Raw genomic sequence first — 16,326 nt, 5'->3', positions numbered from 1 at the left:
GGATCCCTGCACACATTGGGCACGCAGAGCCTCGGCAGAGCTTACTTGCACATGGTAAGTGGCCCAAAATATTTATGCACAAATATGTTTGTGTGGATGTGTTTATATTCACAAGTAATTATGCGGCAGCAAGGCATTTCACAGGCTTGCCCTCCCTCTGTCTCCAACTAATAGTGTCTTTAACGTCCTAATGATGTACCAATTCAACGTTTACATCCCTTCCCCCCCCCCCCCCCCCAGTCTTTTTGTGAAAGCAGTTGTCTGATGTTTGACAGCAGTACTTCCTGCCTCTTACCAGCAAGACCAGCAACTGCCTTTCATTTCCTTAAAGAAGAAACCCACATTTGTACTCACTGAAGGAGAAGAGTCTATAAAACGTGTTTTCCGAGGAGTAATTTCTGGGCATGGTGTGATGCCAGTCTCCAGCCCTGATGCCAAAAGCTGTTGTTCTGCAACTTATTACTGCTAGTTCCTCCTCTGGCCCGCGGATCAGAGCGCGTGTACTAATAACTCAGCAGAATAGTACATGTGGTAAGATATTCAGTAATACTCAGCTTTACCCATGCATTCTTTCTGCTCTGTTTTTGTACAGAGTTCCCCTTCTTCTTACAGTTAAGCCCGGACATATTTTTCTATTTTAAATTTTCCAATGATTTGTACAAGAGAGTATTAAATTGCTAAAGGGCATCTTAAGTATTACAGCTCCGTTAAACTTGAATGAAGCAATGCAAGTCTGGAACGCATTTAATAAATCTGCAGCTTGATAGGCAAACTTTCTTTGCAAAATGTGACATTCCATTGCACTAATCAGCTGCATGAAAGACCTGCCTCTAATTTTGGTATCTTTAACTTCCTCACCCAAGGACTCCAAGCAGCTGTGCCTGCCCCCCCCCCCCCCCCCCCCCTTCTCTTGGCACCATTGAGTTTAAAATCGTTTCCACATCCTTCAGCGGAAGGTGTGCAGGAGCCGGGCGCTGCAGACCCTGACGAGCTGTCTGCACGGCCTCGCTGCGTTCTGTGTTTTCCAACCTCAGGTTTTTTTTTTCATTGAAGAGTGAGAAGACGGCACATTCAGCTCCGAGGAGGGCTCACAGTGAGTGGGTGGAAGCCGTATCGAGAGAACACCTATGTCAGTGGCTGCAGGGGGAAAGAGTTCAAACTGGGCCACCCAGAGTTGCCTGGGAAAGCTTGGAGACTCAACAGATTTTATTTTAGTGTTTTTCTTTTACTTTCCTTTTTTTTTTTTTTTTCCCTCCTTTTTTTTTTTTTCTCAGAGTGCACTCTAACTTAAAAAGATCACAGGTCATCTCCAGGGTGATGCAGCTCTTTAATTTCACCCATAGAGGCACTGGCAGCTGGATTGGGGCTCCACCGGGAAACGCTTGTGAAACGTGACATCTCTGCAGCAGCGATGTGGGGCAGCGAGTCAATTTTGAGGGACAACAACTCTTCTGGAGGGCTCCAGACCCTCCAGACCCTCAGGTGGAACGGCCGCTGCCGTGCCCGCTCCATGTTCCTCCTGGTCTCAGGGTGTGGGATGCAGCCTGTGTACCGGGCACCACGTCTATTGCATCACATGAATTTGGGAGGAAATGGTATGAAACCATCCAAAGCAGACTTCACTCTTTATAAGGAGTCTGTATAGCCTCTCAGACCTGTTGATAACACAGCAAAGAAAGAACTCCAGGCATCTATGATGAAAGCTTCTGCTTTCTCACATCATCCTTATTATAGTCAGCACTTCTTGCCTGGGATGGCCTTTGGACTCACTCCTGATCCTGGGCTGAGTGGGAAGTCAGAGCACATACATGCCACGTGGCTGCTGTACTCCTGTGAGCTGTGGCACCGCACTACTCTGTGCCTGGGGTGGGCCGGTGGGCTGAGCAATTCCTCAGTGAGGCTTAATTCATCTCATAACGTCTCATAGGATCTTCATTGTAAGTGACGTGAAGAGCAACAAATAAAACATCTGCTTCATTTTTGCAGCTCTCCGGCCAGCAGTGCTCCAGAAAACAGAAGTGCTTTTCTTCACAGAAATCCAACTCACAGGTGCTCACTGGGATGATGCTGTGGGGCCAGTGTGCTCTGGAAGTGTCCCTCGTACCCCTGCACAGTCATCGTTAGGAGAGCCAACACAATGGCTGCTACTGGGGAGTGGCACACATGCGATGCCACGGCACAGGGCCTGCCCATCCCTCACTGCATCCAGGCACTGCAGGTACCCAGCACCAAGGAGGAGAGGAACAGAGAGGAGCACAGATAGAGGGGAGATGATGAGGCTGGGCACAGTCTTTTATCCCGCAGGAGAGAAGGGCAGATAGCGATGGAAAGGCATTAGGTGTGGGGCTGATGGGTCCCGCGGGAGAACAGCGGGTGTGCTTCTCCTTTAACGTGAATGTACAGTAAATGGTCCCCGTGCTGTGTGCCAGACGGATGGGACAGAAAAGGAAAGCCGGTCTGTGTGCAGAGGGCAAGCACTGTACTGACAGCGGGAGCGCAAGGCTCCTCATGCTTTTCTGATGACACGTTTCAACCCAGATCGAGCTCTTTAGGAGTGAGATGCCTCATGTGTCACTGCCCTCAAATCCTTGGCCTCCGCACTGAGACTACCAACGAGAATGCCAGCTATGACGGTGGGTTTATTTTCACCAGACTGAATGGACTTCCCTCTCATTCCACAGAGAGCACGAGACAGCTGTAAGTCAGCAGCAGCTTTTCCTTGGAGAGGGGCCCAAGGCATAAGATTTAAACCACCTAATCTCTCTGTGCCCCTGTCCCGGGATCCACGTGCCATCCTGACCAAAATAACTGACAGAGGGCTGCGGGCGAGCGCACCTCGCGACACCTCGGTGCTCTCGGAGCCGGCCAGCGGGACGCGGCCCCCCAGACGCCCCCGGCCCCGCTCCCCCGGCCCGCACCGCACCGCACCGCACCGCATCGCCGCGCCGGCGGCTCCCCCTAGCGCCCGCTGGGGCGGGGCGGGACGGGACGGCTGTACCTGCCCGGGGAGACATCCGCCTCAGTAGATGAGAGCCTTTTTTTTTCGCCTTTCCCCATTCCCGCGGGCAGCGGAGAGGTATTAGAAACAGATGCGTTCTTTGAAAGCTGGAGCGTGAGTTCTGCGCTGATTTCAGAGGCCGCTCAGCCGCCCTCGGGTTGGCTCCAGCACCTGAAAGCCAACGAGGCTTTAAGCAGCATCACCTGGACCCACTGCTACGGCTTTGGAAGAAGTGTGCCTACAGCAGTGCTGGCGGCTGTGGCTGCTTACTGTGAGCTCTGCTATGGCTGCCCAGCCCCTTAGCACCTGGATGGAGAGCATCTGTCCTCCGTGCCTTGCTGTTTCCACCTCCCCCCATACCATATCATGGGCTGGCTGCCTAACCACAGTGCTACACAGTAGCACTTCCAGCCCACTCCTGCTCCACCTGAGGTCTCCAGACTGCCATGCCCTGTGTGGTGGCACCTCCGCTTCGGCTCCTTTGTCCTCGGCCAGACAGCAGGGGCCATCACACAGCCTGGAGTCCCAGCAAGCAATGCAGTACTTCCCCAAAGGTCAGATAGCCAGAGAAGTTTTCAAGGCTCATCCACACCATTTCTCTGCCAGTTCTCCTCTCAAGAACTGCAAACAGGAACGGGAGCAATACTTTTTGACTCACTGGACTAACACCTTTTGGAAAAATAATGGATGCTTTGGTCTTGTTAGGCTTGCTGTTTGCTTTTTTGTTGCTGTTGTTGTTGTTTGCTTTGTTTTTTTGTAGGAGGCTGTTTCATCTACAATGAACTGGAGGGGTGGGAGAAAGGAAGTGCTGGCAACACTCCAGACACCAAAGCAAGCAGACTGGTCCTCAGCACAGGGCTCCTATAGATTAGCCTGTGCTGATCCCTCCACACAACAAGGCATCTTTTGGCTCCTTTCAGGTGCTGGGAAAGGGAGGCGGAAGCCTGGGGCACAGCGGGTGCAGGACACGTGCTGCTGGGGCTGGTGGGGGTAGAGGGGCAAGCTCTCTGCTCTCTTTGAATCAAAGCGGCCCTGGCTTCGCAGGCCGCATGTGAATAAGACAACCATCACAAACATCTGAGCCCACAAAGCCTGGCTCTGCCACAGCTATTGTGATCCGGGTTATTCAGGAATTCTACAAAACGGCACCAATTCCCATAAAGTTTTGCAGAATAGATAAATATTCTGCTCCAGCACTCGCAGTGAGGGAGAGGAAAGCTTTAAGCAATTAGGCCAGGCCACACAGCGTCTCAGCAGCCGGCGGGGCTGCCAGCTGTGCGGGGCTCCTGAGGCAGCCTCTGCGTGCTTGTCCGCACCAGGGACATTGCTATGACCAACACTGCAACTTACCCACACCACAGTCTGGGGAGGGGACACCACAGGACCACATGCACTTTTTTTTAGGGAAGGGGCCTGACCTTGTTCACCTTAGCAAAGGATGCAGCTCTCCCAAAAAAATGCTGACCGGCAGCTAGATGCATTTTCCCTGTTCACCCTCACCCTAGACTTTCTGGATTATCTGGTAGGTTTTCCTTTACACTTTTCTGCCTGTTTTGCAAAGCAGTTAGAAGTTCTTAGCTTTGATCAGTGCTGGTCTTGGACAAGGTTTTGCTGCTGCCTCTGTTCTCCTTCCTGTAGTGAGAACAGAGAAATGGGGCAGTTCTCACACCATCTTCCTCACAGGAGCCGGCTGCCATCACACAAAAACACCTTAGGTTCCTTTGGGGTTATGACGGTACATGCGTGTGTGGGGTCAGAGCAGACTACAGAAGAGTCCCCTTCCCCCAGGCAGAGAGGACATTTGCTTCCCTCTCTGAGAAGCCCAAAACTTTTCCTTTGACTCAAAAGACATTGTTTTGGAAAATCAGAGCTGACTACATCATAATTCCATCTCCTTTTCTCAGTTTTTGAGTGATAAGGCATGCACGATGCTGCTTGACACTGTGATATTTATAAAACAAAGCAGAGGTCAAATTTGCTGAACAGTCTCCAAATTCCAGCGAGATTTATCACAAAGAGCCCCATGCACAGACCAAAGTGGCGTGACTGACAAGGGTGGGATTGTGGAGCCGCTCGGAAGCCCGGTTTCCAGCCAGCATCGATGGGCCACATCATGCTCTTGGGGGCAAAACCTGCTGGGAAGCTTCAGCTATGTGGAGAATTCAGGCAGCTTTCACAACGGAGTTTCTGGACAAGAGACCCCATTGTGAGGAGCTCGGTTTCATGCTCGAGGAGACGTGCTGTCCTCCATAAGCACAGCCCTGCGTGAGGGGCAGCCTGGAGCTCAGCCCCAAGCAGCAGGCCCCATGCTGCCTCGCTCTTCCCCAGTGCCCAGGCCTCCCTAAAATAGAGGTGCTGCTGGGCCTCGCTTGCCAGCTTTTCACCCCAAAAAGTGCAGGAAGAAAGGTTTTTCCCCCAGCAAGTGCTGACAGTTCCAGTGGAAAGTTGTCCAAAGGAGATTTGGCAGAAATGCCCACCAGAGAGCTACAACTGAGGAAGTAGCTCCAGTCTCACTCTCCCCAGACGCCAGCCTCCAGGGCTGCTGCTGACACCAGTCTGTGCTCTCATCTGAGGGCTGTTGCTGCTGAGACCTGTTTGCACCCTGGTGCTCTCACCTGCCAGCACATTTCAGCCTCCTGCCCCAAGCCAGAAGGGACAGACTTGACATGGCTAAGCCTCAGACATTTCTACAGAAGCAGGCCATGGCTGGCTCCAGTACTCAGTGCAGAAACCGGATCTGGAGCAGAGTCAAGGTGACACCTGCAGAGCGGGCTCCACCTCAGCATCTTTGCCCCAGTACCACAGGTCAGAGCATGGCTCCACAAAGCGCTCTGCAGAGGAGCAGGGATTACATCCGTGTTTGTTCACTCATCCTGAAGGTGCTCCCAGAAGACACAGGGAAAACATCCACAGAGTGCACTACCGAGGCAAGGCAGCAAGGCTGGGCGAGACAAGGGACAAGTGCCAGGCCTGTCAGCAGGGAGGCACGTGGCCTGCACCCTGCCTGGAGGTTGCTGGGCCTGCAGTGCCCCACACCAAGCCAGCAGCGTGGGGAGCGGAGCGGGGCCTGTTGTCTCACTCCATGCTGGTGTTGGTGGCTGAATGGAAAGGCATCGCTTCATCTTCTGGGCTTCTAAGCACTGTTGGAAACAGAAGGAAAAAAAATAATTTAGACTACATACGCAAACAGATTTGATGACTTTTCAGGAGAAGAACTGACCATATCCTTACAAATGACTAACTCCACCAGATGTGACTTCATCCACCTGTCCGTCCTCGTATCTCTTCTTATCACCACAGGATCACCTTTCCCAAACATAAAGCTAACATACAGCCATGCCATTTCTGCAGCTATCTATCGTGTAATCAAATATGTAAGATTAGAAATAACCATTGTCCCAAAAGGACATAAACATTTGCCTAACAGCTGAAAAGTCTTTCATATTTAGGTTATTAACTAAGAATTTTGCAAATTTTAGGGAAAAGATAAGTAAACTAAAAAATTCCATGGTACTTGTTTTGCCTTCTGAAATCCAGGACTGATGTTGACAAAAAGAAGTTTCAAGGGCTAAGACACTTGACTAAATTATCATTGATGTTTTCTTCACAACCTTCCTGTGCAATGTTGGGAATATCACTTACCCACTGGCTGTATCCATTCCCAACGTATGAAATGGGGATAACAGCACTTCTTTACCTCCACTGTGGATCAAAAGGATAAAGATGTTAATCATTTTCCAAGGTGCTCAGACCATGTGGTTCATGCAGAAATACCTTACATAAACACTCTTTGGGAAATATACCAACAAGATATATCGTTTGTTCAAACACAAAACAAATGGTGAATGTAAAACAAGAAAGGCTTGCAGCTCTTCATGGATGCATAGGTGCCTCATTGTCACTTCTCCAGCAAATCTCTCCAGTGTGATCTTACGGATCTTTTCTTCTTTTGGGAATAAGTGAAGAGACCAACAACCATATAGTTGATCTCCCTTCCCTCATTTTCACCACACAAGCTAGACAGGAGGCTCCTAATGGAGAAATCCCCATGTGCCATGGGAAGCCATGCTCTGGACTTTTGCATCTGGCACAGACTGTAACTGCCTCTGCATCTTTCCTGCACTTGAACTGGAGACAATCGTGAGATCAAAACTGGGAGATGCCACTGGCCTTTGCTATCTGACAGCACTCCCACAAGCCCTGATGTTATCTACAGTCTTCTGTACTGTCCCGGCATTTGAAAAGTGCAGTAATGCTTTCCTTTGAAGCACCACTTCACTGATGCACACCCATTACACTCAGCTTACTAGTAGCCTGGAGAGTTTTGCTGAAGGATGAAATCTTTGTATGAGATTGGTTCCTGCCCATCAGATACAGGTATAGGTTATGTGCTCATACTCTGACAAGCTTTTTTGATAAGGTAGCAATCTGGAAATGAATAGAAAAAACAGAAGAATGCTATCTGAATACAAAACATAAGTTTTTGTAACAGGTTTTCCAGATAGCCCAAGATATCTACCCAGGGAGGTTGTGGATGCCCCACTGCTGGAGGTATTCAAGGCCAGGCTGGATGTGGCTCTGGGCAGCCTGCTCTAGTGGTTGGCAACCCTGCACACAGCAGGGGGGTTGAAACTCGATGATCATTGTGGTCCTTTTCAAACCAGGCCATTCTATGTAAGGAGAGTGAGCATTCTGTGTGACACTTCAGCTGGATGCTCTATATCATCCTAGCATTCAGACTGCTACTCTTATCTCTAAACAGCATTGCCTCCATCTACTGCTGATCTTTGCTTTTCACAGCACTGATTCTCCCACAGTCGATCAGGTTTCTTTGCTATTCTCCTTTCTGCCCATTGGGTGCCCATTGGATAGCAACTGAAGGATGGTGAAAGTCTGAATAAAACACACTCCTACCATGCCTGGCTGACACTGGTGTTATTACTTACCCATAGATGACAGCTCACTTTGACTACAATCAGTTAAATGCAAAAGCAGACTTGCATTCCTCCTTTATGCACTCAGAAAAGGAAATCCACATGTTTATACTCAAAATCCACATCTAAATATACCATTGGTCAAACCTTACCATTTAATGGTGTCTGAAAGGCCAAATACTTATTTGCAGAAAATCTCCCCCATTCCCAACCCGCTCCAGGCTCCTGACATGTGCAGTCCCACACACCACTGCCACGACACAAACCGCTATGGCACGCTCGTGCTTCCACAGCACACACCTATTTCCAAAAGCTTTTCACTTATCTTTGACGTTCACTTCATGCTGCAGTGTAATTTCTGGACAAAATGATGAAAAATGATGAGAATATTTTGGTTGCAAGAGAGACACTAACAGCTAGTTTATGCTGGCTGAGGAACTGAGATGCAGCTTTTGACCACCAAAATACGATTCCTTCCACCTACTTCTAGCACTTTGTATTTTTTTCCCCAGTGGCTCTTTCTCACTGAACTGTCTTCCTGCACACTTCGCACCATATTTCTGTGCACCACGGCAGAGCCTGATTCTGCAAACACTCCCCAGAGATGCTGTGGTGTAACAGCACAAGTGGTCCCAGCAATGCTGCCAGTGGTAAGCAGGCACTTCTGAGCCTCGTAAGACATTTTCCATTCAAGTCTGCTGATAAGAACTATGTAGCACTCAGTTCTACTTCTGGTCTTGGCTCATGCAAACAGATAGATTGACAAGGTTTTGTATGTTTGCTCAAATCTTTGCAACAAAAGCCGATTCCTTAAAAATAAAAGAGAAAGAATGCTGTGGTATTGTATTACAGTCTTCTAGCTCTCAAAAATGTTTCTGCTGTTGTTTTAGGCAATGGTCTAATGTCACAGATGTTCCCTTTCTTAAAATGGAGGGAAAGATCAGAGCACCATTACCCTTAGCTGTGAATTACATAGCTTTATTTTTTTAATAAGATGGAGAGTTCTACTCTTTGGCAGACCATGCTTTTCAGTTTGATAAAGAGCATCCAAGTTGGCATGCAGTGTAGTTTCCTTTGTTAGTCAAAAAATGTACCTTTATATTAAATATTTTTATTTATTGCATCAAATATGGAAAGGATGAGAATTCAAAGGCTAATATCCACAGTTCTGGTCTCCAATGTTTAAAATCTGTAATTTTGTGTCTTGATGATAATATGTACCATTGCATTTTACGACATTCAAAAAATCCATCAGAAATGCACAGTGGTAAAGACTCATTTACAAATGGAAATACCTCAAATATATTTGCAATTTCACGTATGTTGAGTTCTGCTGAGGTACCTCTCTACATATAAATAGAGAACATTCTATATACTCTGATTTTGCCATACACCATCGGAACAATATATGTGGAAGAGAAGTAAACTAAACAGGAAAAAAAAAAAATGCACTATTTGTCACTGTAATTGAAACTTAAAACTAAAATATATTATTTCCAGAATGCTGCTTTTTAATAATGTTTGATCCTCTCTTTAGAGTGAGAGGGCTGATATTCACTCACATTATAGCATTGCTTAGGACTTTTGGAGTTTTTCAGCCTGGCCATCAAATTCCACGTCAAGTATGATGCTGGATGGGGACCAAGCTGTTTCCTTTCTACATAAGAGTTTCTTACTTAGCAGCCATAAAGCAGATGACACAAGGCATTTTGGGGAACTTACTGCATATATCTCAGGTGAGCAAAATAATTTCGCTTTCAATCTCACACCTCCGAACAGTCTGGGACATAGAAAAGAACCCAGGAACAACCAGCCCCAACCTCACTGTTAGAGTCCAACCTTTAGATAATAAACTACGCTGTATAAAGTCCTGTTCCATCAGGCGCCATTCCACACGTCCCCACAGCTGTACACCCAGGCAAGGAAACTACTGCAAGCAAGCAGACTATGGAGCTAAGAAGAAATGCACAAGTTTTATTTTTAACCATTGCTGGACTGAAAAATAGAATCATATGGCTTATTTATATTTCAGGAGATGGTAGTGAATAAGTTAAGGAATATTTCATCCCAAAACATACTTGCTTTCATTTATAGCTAAGCTGAAGTACACATATATTTTCTTATTTTCATAAATGTCAAGCACCCACCTTTTTCCCCCAACAAAGATTTACAAGTACATGCATGGTACTTCCTACAAAGCTGTTGTGGGCTAAAGCATTAAAAACAATGTTTTTCTTCGAATAAGAAACATTAATCAGATCAAAATATAATCTTTTAAATCAACTTCTTCCTGAGCAACTTAAAATTTGGAATGTGTCGAAAAGTTTCAATAAATAAGTCAAAGATTAACCAGCTTCACACGTACCTTTTAACAATTACGTAAAATGTATTTAATGACAGACAAGTAAGCTGTAGGATCAGGAATCTTAGATGCTGTGTGCCAGATAAATTCATGAAGTACCATTCAAGGAGGAGAGGCCAGGTTAATTGTTATGAAAAATACAACAACATTAAAACCTAGCAAGTAAATTGTTTAACAGTTTTTGTATTTAGGTTATAAGTAGTGATGGCTGAAGATGCCATTAAATAAACAGATAAAAATAGACTTAACAGTAAGCGGCAGTGAACTTGCAGGAATGTGTTAAGTGACTGATTATTCTGTTACAGCGTTGGCAAAAAGTGTCAAATGGAACTTCTGAGAGGTGAGAATATTAATTTTCTTTCCAAAATATAACAATTCCACAGTGTGTAAACTAATCATTACTCTTTCAATGTAATTTCATAGAAACCACTTAAAATATACAATGCAGCAGATTCATATTTTAGCTAATAGGTTAGTTGTTATCCACGCCACTTTCAGCTTTCTTTAATGTACTCCCTTATGGTAGCGTATTTCTACCACCAACTTGGGACGTTAATGAGAATAGAGTTTTCTATGTAGCATTTTCTGTAAATAAACACCTTTTCTTAACATGATTACACTTCTTTATTTTCATTCTCTGTATGTAGGTACAGTAAAGACGTACTGGTGATGGAAACAGGTCGTAATTGGTATTGGCTCTCAGCAGGATTGTGGCATAGGAAACTCTTGAAAAAACACATCTGAGCTTAGCCTGAGTTTATATTGCCTCATCCATCACAAGATAACTTTTGCCTCTTAGTTCACACCGAAGGGTGACCTTGCAGACAGAAATCACACCGCGGTAGAGCAGCTGTAGAATAGGAAGCCGAAATTGCCCAGCAGATGTTTGAGAAGACACGAGTGAGTTAGACACAGCAGTGTTACTCCTGAAGTGTGACTGAATGGGACTTATCCTGGCAAGGAGCGGCTTTCCTGTGCTCTGGAACAGGAGCTTATTGCTATTATCTTCTATGGGTTAGCTTCCTCTGAGCAAAAGCATGCATAAAAGCCTAAGGCCTCATTGAAAAACCCTAGCACTACTGGGTTCTGTCCATTCATGTCGACTGTGTGCTACCAGCCCAGTCAGATGCTGAGCAGTCACTGAGCTGCACATCACCAGGAGCCTCAGGACACCTATCTTGAAGACACTGCACGTGGGAGCTACTCCCATTTCTGATCTCAGCCTCCACTGCTCCACTTCCTACAGTCTGATAGTACTAGTTGCACGGACCAACATGGGCAGACTTTCAAAGTGCATCTCGCAACAATGCATCACTGAGCTGACAATTTTACAAAGCTTCTTCTTTGTTTTATAATTCTGAAGTATTTCAACTAGAGAGGTTGTGTGTATCCTTACTATTAATTTCATTTCTAGCCATACCAAAAGCAGATGCCTGTAGGGGCAGCTGTGCTCTGCTTCATACAAGAATGATTAAATTCTGTGACCACAGAAATAACGCTTATACTGAATCAGAGCTCCATCTCTTAAGTTTTTTTCACTGAGTGACTTTTTTTTCTATATGTCTTTGGATTTCTGGTCCATAATGAAAAAAAAAATCTACAAATACTCTTCCTGAACATAAAAACCATGTACTGCATCTTTTCCTTCAGGGTCTAATAGAATTGTACATCGCTGCAAGAAATAAAACTCCAGTTTACATCACCTGTCCAACTCTTCAAATTATTCATCCATTCTTGCCATTCACTGACTTGGTAACTTTTTTTACTGTATGAATTAGAAGGGCTTACCAAAAATATCTAGCTTCTGTAACTTGCCTTATGTCCACTCACATTAATTTGCCAGAATAGTAGACTCACTCCTCCCACACTGAGAAATTCAGGAGCCATTATCTAACCAAACTTTGAGTCTGTTATCCTATGTGAACACACGGCAAAAGCTCTGACTGCATCACTGGAATGAATACCAGTGCTCTCGGGGCAGAGAGGCACTCTTCCCAAAATGGCTTACTGCCTTCTCATTTCTGGTGGTTAATGCCACAGTATTATGCAATGACAACTTGTTTCTGGAGAAAGAGAGAGATGAGAATCTGTAAAATCCACTTTGCAATACTGCGTGACATATTTCATGTTTTGCAGATGGCCAGAGGACTGTGGTATACTCCAAAAGTTATTTTGTGATAGACAACAGATAATTCTCTCTTGAATTACCCTACAGCAAGAAATCTACGGAGCCAACACAGTATAGTAACATCAAACCTACAAAACCAGGTATCTCCCCATTGCCCCAACACGTGGGAACATTGTGTTTCGTTCTGTTTTAAATGCTGCTGCGCATTAACTCAGTTTCTTAAAGAATTACTTTTCATAATAATTAAACAATCTTAAGAAAGCTTGAGGGGTCACCAGAAGAGAAAGGATAGCTCTTCCATCCATCACCTTTTATAGATATCCTCTAGCCACTTTTCGTCATCTTCTTCCTCATCGTCTATTGGTTCCTCTGTTTCCAGGGGAGAAGGAATGAAGAACTCAGGTCTGGGACGTGGCTTCCTGATACGAGACTTCAGTCCAAACTTGCGCTTTAGGAGGTGGAACTGTTCTTTGACATAGTAATAAAACTCGTATTCGTATCTCATACGTTGGTAGAGGATCTGTATTGCTTCTGGAGAGGGGACGGTCTTTTTCACTGTTACAGTCAGATTGCCAAGTTTCCTATGTTCTGTAAAGAAAATAAGCAACATGGCAGGTACTGATTAATGAGACCACACGTAAACTTTTTTCCTTGGTTAACATTAAGGCATGGCCGTACTGCATTACTAGTACAAATGACCTCAATCCACCTCCTTCGTAAAGTAAATATTTTTATTGATTTGAAGTTGGGCTTAGATGTTTAAATATGGCTAGTTCACACATAGCATTTGGAATTGCACACAGAATCAGAGAATCACTGAATATCCTGCATTGGAAGGGACCTGCAAGGATCGTGGATTCCACATAGGACCACCCAAAATCAACTATGTCTGAGAGCAGTGTCCAAACACTCCTTTAACTCCAGCACTTGGGAGCATGCCCACTGCCCTGGGCAGCCCGTTCCATGCCCACCACCCTCTGGTGCAAAACTTGTCCCTAACTCTCAGCTGCCCCTCCCCTGACACAGCTCCATGCCGTTCCCTTGGGTCCTGTTGCTGTCAAAGAGAGCAGAGCCCAGTGCTGCCCCTCCACTCCCCTCACAAAGAGCTGCAGGCTGCCATGAAGCCTCCCCTCAGCTCCTCTGCTCTGGGCCAGACAGACAAAGGGACTTCAGCTGCTCCTCACAAGTTATGAACATTGGAGGAAAAAGTTCTGAACATTGGAGGAACTCAAGAGGATTTGTCTACTAAGCACTGCAAATAAAAAACAAGAAAGCAGACTATAAAGAACATCTCATTTTTCAGACTGGACTCTGCCATGTCGAGTGGTACAGAAAAGAGGAAAGAAAATACATCAGTAGCTACCACCATTTCAGCAACAACAGAAGTGTCAACAAAACACACCCGTAGGTCAGACTCAGCTTACCATGCCCAACCTCAGGCTGCCACGTGCACCAGGTCCACCGTGTACTGGTTTTGGCCGGGATAGAGTTTATTTTCTTTAGAGGAGCTGATATGGTGCTATGTTTTTGGATTTGTGATTAAAAAAGCGTTGCTAACACACCGAGGTTTTAGCTGTTGTTGAGCAATTCTTGCTTTTAACTAAAGGCAGAACTATTCACTCAACAGGCAGTACAAGATGTCCACCTAGCGAACACAGTGCCAATGATCTCCAGACAGAAAGTACAGGTTACACAAGAAAAGTACAATGAGAAGGTAGAGAACAGTTTTGCGAACAAGAAACTCTTTCTCTCCATTTTATAAGATTAATGCTCATACAGCTTAGGGCGTCTACACCTATAAACGCATTCTACTTTTCAGACAAGGGGCACACATTTTCCTACTTCAGAGTAGAGAAAAACGAAAGAAAAACAAGGGAAAGCTGTTCATTTAATAATACTACAGAAGACAGCAAGTGCTGCTGGGCTGGACATTCTGCTTTTCATTTGGTTTTATTGTGTGAACACATCTGGTGCAGAAGAAAAATGTTGCATCCGAAAGAGGTATTTTTTCTCTCATTTTCACTTACCAATTACAGCAGGGTGATTTGTGATGCTGGAAGGATATGATAGAAAAAGAGAACAGTTGACTAACTTACCAAACTTAATGCTGTTGTAAGTCACAAAAAAAATGATTTAAACACTCATTTTATTTTGCATTTGTATTTTTAATTTACTCTCTAAAGGCAGAATGGTTTTCATTAGTTTGTAACGAATAAAACATGCTGTTCTGTAATTAAATGGTGCTTTTACACCAAACTTCCTTGTTTTTAATATGGAGATCTCTGTCCCTACTCATATACCAAGATAATTAGACAACGTAGTATATATAAATCTTTGTTCTTTAATTACACTAGTAACGTTGATATATGCTGTATATTTACAGATAGTTCACAGATCATCAGTTTGTACAGTTTTAGTTAGAAAAGAGTGAAATTATTAAAATTGACAAAAATTAAATTTAAGAATGACTTAAGAGGTGATCTTCAATATGCTGCCCAGGTAAAAAAAAGAGAAGTAAAAAGGAAAACTCTTGAAATACTTGACATGAACATATAAAGCCTCACTTGTAGTTAGTGAATGGGGTGAAATGGTTTATTTTTGAAAATACTTGGGTCCCCTCAAGAGCTTATTCTCTTCTACACTGCCTATACCCATAGATTGAAAAAGACCAAAAAAAGTCTGACTTTCTAAAATTCTTAATTAGTTGTTCAAGTTGTTGTCGATGGGTATTAGACAAATATGCTTGAGGAAGGATTGCTGTGCTGAGATTGTCCTCGGGTGAGAAGGCCAGAGCCATCTTATGATGATGCAGCATTTCAAGAAATTCCTCATTCTGATGCCTGGTTGGCAGCTTCCACCAGCTTTGCAGTCTGGTTTTCTTTATAAACTCAGCAGCAAATATACACTACTAAATATTTCATTTATTAAGTCTAAGCCTTCACACCGCTTGCCAACTGCATTTTTATTTTACAGAGGTTATTTCTGTTACAGAAAACTCCTTTTACATCGCTGGAAAAAGCTCTTTATTTATACGGTCCCTCCAGGACTCTAACTGGGAAAAGCCACTTCTGAAGGCCCCAGCTCCCTTTGGTGGCTGCTCCCTCCAGCAGAGAGAGGCACTTGTGTTTGGCTCAGGAGTGCTGCCAACGATGACAAGGTGAAAGACGCTGAGCTGTTTTCCTGGGGGGTGACTGGCATGGGCAGGACTAACCACGGGGTGGTTTTCTGGTGCTGTGCCAGGCAGCTCCAGCCAGGTGCTCCGTGCCACCCTTGAGCCTGGCACTGCCAGGGCAGAACAAGCAAGCAGCTTGGTGCACTCATGGGCTGAATCTGCCTGGGCTTTGCAAATGCAGTAGGTATGAAACAGAGGATCCCCAGATGTATGCAATGATTCTTTACTATATGCATGTACACATGTGCATATATCTAGACATACAGGAACACACACACTCTGAAAGGCTACGGGAGCAACGTACATTTTTTTGCTTCTTTCGGTTTGCCTCTCAGTGTAACTATCAGCAACTGCAGTGCTGCAAAACAGTGCTTGTCAGAAGGCACTGTGCCTGGCCTCAGGCTCAGCATTTTGATCAAACAAGCCAACTTCAGGGTTTTTTTGGTTTTTTTTTTTTTACACTTTTAGATTGGTTTCTAATCTTAAATGCTCTTGAAATGTTCCCTAATATAAATATGAATGAAATCACAGAACTGCCCCTTGAAATTGCCTTAACACCTCTCCTCATCGTGTAAGCATGATGGAAAAATTATGCAGATCTGGCTTAAAGCCAAAACAACAATCTGCATATGCTACATAAACCGAGCTGTCCCACCAAAGAACCCCACTTTATGACCTTTGAGATCGCTAACCATATGGAGGGCAGCAAACAACACCATTTACTTCATAGGG

The 16,326-nt window shown here is 44.9% G+C and overlaps 1 protein-coding gene across 2 annotated transcripts in view; it reads right to left on the bottom strand.

Annotated features, from left to right (window-relative positions):
• Positions 1 to 4,930: 4,930 nt before the first annotated feature.
• Positions 4,931 to 16,326, bottom strand: part of UST (uronyl 2-sulfotransferase) — a 158,334-nt gene continuing 146,938 nt past the window's right edge. The window contains exons 8-10 of one of the 2 annotated variants that reach the window (XM_015284277.4): positions 12,731 to 13,010; positions 6,641 to 6,700; positions 4,931 to 6,138 (exon numbers count right to left, since the gene is read on the bottom strand). In XM_015284277.4, coding sequence (XP_015139763.3) covers positions 6,132 to 6,138; positions 6,641 to 6,700; positions 12,731 to 13,010 — 347 coding nt within the window. In that variant the 3' untranslated portion in view covers positions 4,931 to 6,131. Of the gene's footprint in view, positions 6,139 to 6,640; positions 6,701 to 9,886; positions 13,011 to 16,326 lie in introns of those variants that run through there. The other variant, XM_025148904.3, reaches the window with a different exon arrangement.

The sequence above is a fragment of the Gallus gallus genome, chromosome 3, assembly GCF_016699485.2.
Source record: "Gallus gallus isolate bGalGal1 chromosome 3, bGalGal1.mat.broiler.GRCg7b, whole genome shotgun sequence".
NCBI classification, from domain to species: Eukaryota; Metazoa; Chordata; class Aves; order Galliformes; family Phasianidae; genus Gallus; species Gallus gallus.
Note: the sequence above shows the minus strand (reverse complement) of the source record. Positions and strands in the feature narration are given on the sequence as shown.